Source organism: Orycteropus afer, unplaced genomic scaffold, assembly GCF_000298275.1.
Source record: "Orycteropus afer afer isolate SDZICR_OR568_19922 unplaced genomic scaffold, OryAfe1.0 scaffold00246, whole genome shotgun sequence".
Classification (NCBI taxonomy): domain Eukaryota; kingdom Metazoa; phylum Chordata; class Mammalia; order Tubulidentata; family Orycteropodidae; genus Orycteropus; species Orycteropus afer.
The window spans coordinates 3086929-3090213 of NW_006921833.1; the positions used below are offsets into that span (position 1 = coordinate 3086929).

The following is a 3285-nucleotide window of genomic DNA, read 5'->3' on the forward strand; positions in this document are numbered from 1 at the left end:
CTAATGGGTTCAAACCACCAGCCTTCTAGTTAGCAGTCGAGTGCTTAACCACTGTACTACCAGGGCTCCTTACATCATTACCTAATTGCTAAGTTGCATCATTGTATAACTCAAATCACTAAAAGTCATGGCTCAGCCAAGTTGATATATAACCTTAACCAACACAGCCAGTGTTACTTTTGTCTTGCACCTCAGCATTCATTAATATCAGACATATGTCATTGATACCCACAGCAGTCGGAGTGTAGAATTTTTACTACTGTCATAAATGCAAAATGTCAGACAATGAGGTAGTTGATAGGTGTAGAGTAGGTGTAAAGTTTCCATCAGCCTTTCACTTAATGATTTTAGTCTCTACCAATTATCATTGCAAAGAATCCTCCTTGATTTCATTAGGGTTGAAAATGGTGATTTTCTACTGCTATAAAGACCATTTTCCTCATCAATACTAAACTATCCTGAAATACAGTTTATACTAGAAAAGCACAATTATTATCTTGGAATAGTTTTGAGCTTCTGTCGTACTTCAGGTTGGCACACAAGGAGTAACAGAAAACAATGGTATTTAGAAACTTTTTTCCCCCCCAACCCAAGCAGGTAATTCTAAAATAACAAAATCAAATAAATGGGCCAGAGAATTTACAGTCATTCCTGTGAGCTGCCCAACTTATTACTTCAAGTCATGGAAACTTGAGAACGGTGATTTTCATTTTTATGTCCTTACCCTTGCCATCTTTCTTGTAGAGAACATTCCAACAAAGAACGTGTGGGTCTCAGTAAAGAAAATTTATTGCTTCGAGGATGTACCATTAGAAACACAGAGGCTGTGGTGGGCATTGTGGTTTATGCAGGTTGGTTAAACTTCTGACCTTTTGCCATTATCTACTTTATCTTTTTCCCCAAGTTACCATTTTGCATTTACACAGAATGCAGTCTACCAGAGCAGAAAGGAACTATTGTCTTGCTAGGCTTAATCGTTGCTCTCTGTTTCTCTAAATCTCAAAAGCAGACTAAACTGACAAAATATATTCTGTAACTATGTTTAACTAAATAGTCTACCAGAGAGATTTTTCAAAATGTTTTTTGCTACCTGGCTTGAATTTATACATTTTCTCGTATTTTGTGCTTCCTACTTAGGTCATGAAACCAAAGCAATGCTGAACAACAGTGGACCTCGGTACAAGCGCAGTAAATTAGAGAGAAGAGCAAATACTGATGTTCTCTGGTGTGTCCTGCTTCTGATTATAATGTGTTTTACCGGTGCTTTGGGTAGGTAAAATCTCATCATTTGCTGACATCTTTTTAGGAAGATATTAATTTAAAAGTACTTTATTTTCAAAATGGTGTTTATGGATTTTTGACTTCTATAAGAGAGCTTTTATTTACCAATAATTTCATTCTCATGTCTTTATCTCTTTTATCTTTTGGCCTAAAAAACATTAATGTTGACTGTATCCAATGACACATTGCAGGAGCACCAAAGGGACCTGGGAAGAGTCTTAAAGAGAGATCGTCATGGACTGAAGAATGTGTGATTTTTTTAATTTTAATTTGGTCCCCAAAACAAACAGTTGGTGTTCAATAAAAATAGATGCTCCAATCTGTCTTTCTGCAGGAGTAAAGTTCTATATTTGCATAATATGTAGCATTGTTTTGATGTCTCCATTTTTTTGAAAGGTCATGGAATCTGGTTGAGTAGATATAAAGATACACCCTTCTTTAATATCCCCGGGCCTGATGGACATGTCATCTCACCAGTGTTGGCAGGATTTTATATGTTTTGGACCATGATCATTTTGTTACAGGTAATACCTATTGAGTTTACCATAGAATGTTTGCTACTTACTCATTTTTAGTGAGTTTCTCATCCTCTTTTTTTTTCCCCCCCAACTCTTTTAATTTTTCTGAATTGTTTGGTTCTTTTTCTTAGGTTCTGATTCCCATTTCACTCTATGTTTCCATTGAAATTGTCAAGCTTGGCCAAATATATTTTATTCAGAATGATGTGGATTTCTACAATGAGAAAATGGACTCTACTATTCAATGTCGAGCCTTGAACATCACGGAGGATCTTGGTCAGATTCAGTACCTCTTTTCTGATAAAACGGGAACCCTCACTGAGAATAAAATGGTTTTTCGAAGATGTAGTGTAGCAGGTTTTGATTACTGCCATGAAGAAAATGGTGAGTATTGAGCTTCATTTTCAGTAGTTATATTTAGTTGTGAGAATGTACCATAATATATGTAACTGATGCACCATGAGTCTAGTTACTTGTTTCTTGCTGTTACAAACAGTGCCACAACAAGCATCACTGTAGCTAAATGTCTGTGTGCATTTGTGTAGTTTATATTTTCCAAACTCCTCTACTATACTATACTGTAAGAAGCATCTTGCAACAATAATGTTTCATAAAATTCATGGTACATTGAATTATGTATTCATAGCATTTGTCACATTTAAAATTTGGATTTGTAACATTTAAGAGGGCTAGTACAAGTCCTTTTACCACCACCCCCTCCAACCTAATCCCTAAGCATATGTACTCATGCCCAGTGAGTAGTTTTTTCTTATGGCCCCTCATGCAGAGAAAATACTAAGTGAGAATCAAATGCTGTTCTGACTGAACTATAATTGATAGGTCACTGTTTGTGAACCATGGGACATGGTGCTACTTTTAAAAGATGCTGACTTTGCCTGTGAACACTTCTATTCTGTAGACCCCTCCAGAGCTTCTGGTGTCTTTTCTGTAGTGATTTAAACTAAACATGTGTATAAACACACACACCTACATATACACACACATACATATACACACACATATTCCCTTTGAATAGGAAATGGAATAAATAGTAGAGGTCAGTTCTTGCTAGAACTTAATTCTGACATATTATTTTCACTGAAATGAAAACTGTGTAACAGTTTATCTAAGTTTTAATGGCCAATCCTTTCAGAGTTTTCTGGTGAAAGTGTTGAGGAGATATATCTGTAAATATTGCTGCTTTGAAATAACCCCTGACACATATGCAGCTGCACTGAACACATCTGACAACACCATTACACATTCAAAACCTTGCAGCTTATAAGTGTGGTCCATGGACTAGCAGCAGAAGCAACACTTGGGAATATATTAGAAATGCAGAATCTCGCACACCACTTCAGAGACTCAATTTGAATCTGCGTTTTAACAAGATCCCCAGGTGGTTTATATGAATGTTAAACAAAACAAAACAAAAACTAAAAGACTTCTAAAAGAGAATGTTGTTATTGTTGTTGTTATGTGCTGT

The 3285-nt window shown here is 36.0% G+C and overlaps 1 protein-coding gene across 1 annotated transcript in view; it reads left to right on the forward strand.

The window, feature by feature from the left end:
* The window catches only part of ATP10D (ATPase phospholipid transporting 10D (putative)), a 96621-nt gene that overhangs the window by 25616 nt on the left and 67720 nt on the right, over positions 1–3285 (forward strand). Inside the window, exons 5-8 of the mRNA XM_007949444.1 lie at positions 745–851; positions 1138–1269; positions 1678–1805; positions 1931–2183. Coding sequence (XP_007947635.1) covers positions 745–851; positions 1138–1269; positions 1678–1805; positions 1931–2183 — 620 coding nt within the window. The remainder of the gene's footprint in view (positions 1–744; positions 852–1137; positions 1270–1677; positions 1806–1930; positions 2184–3285) is intronic.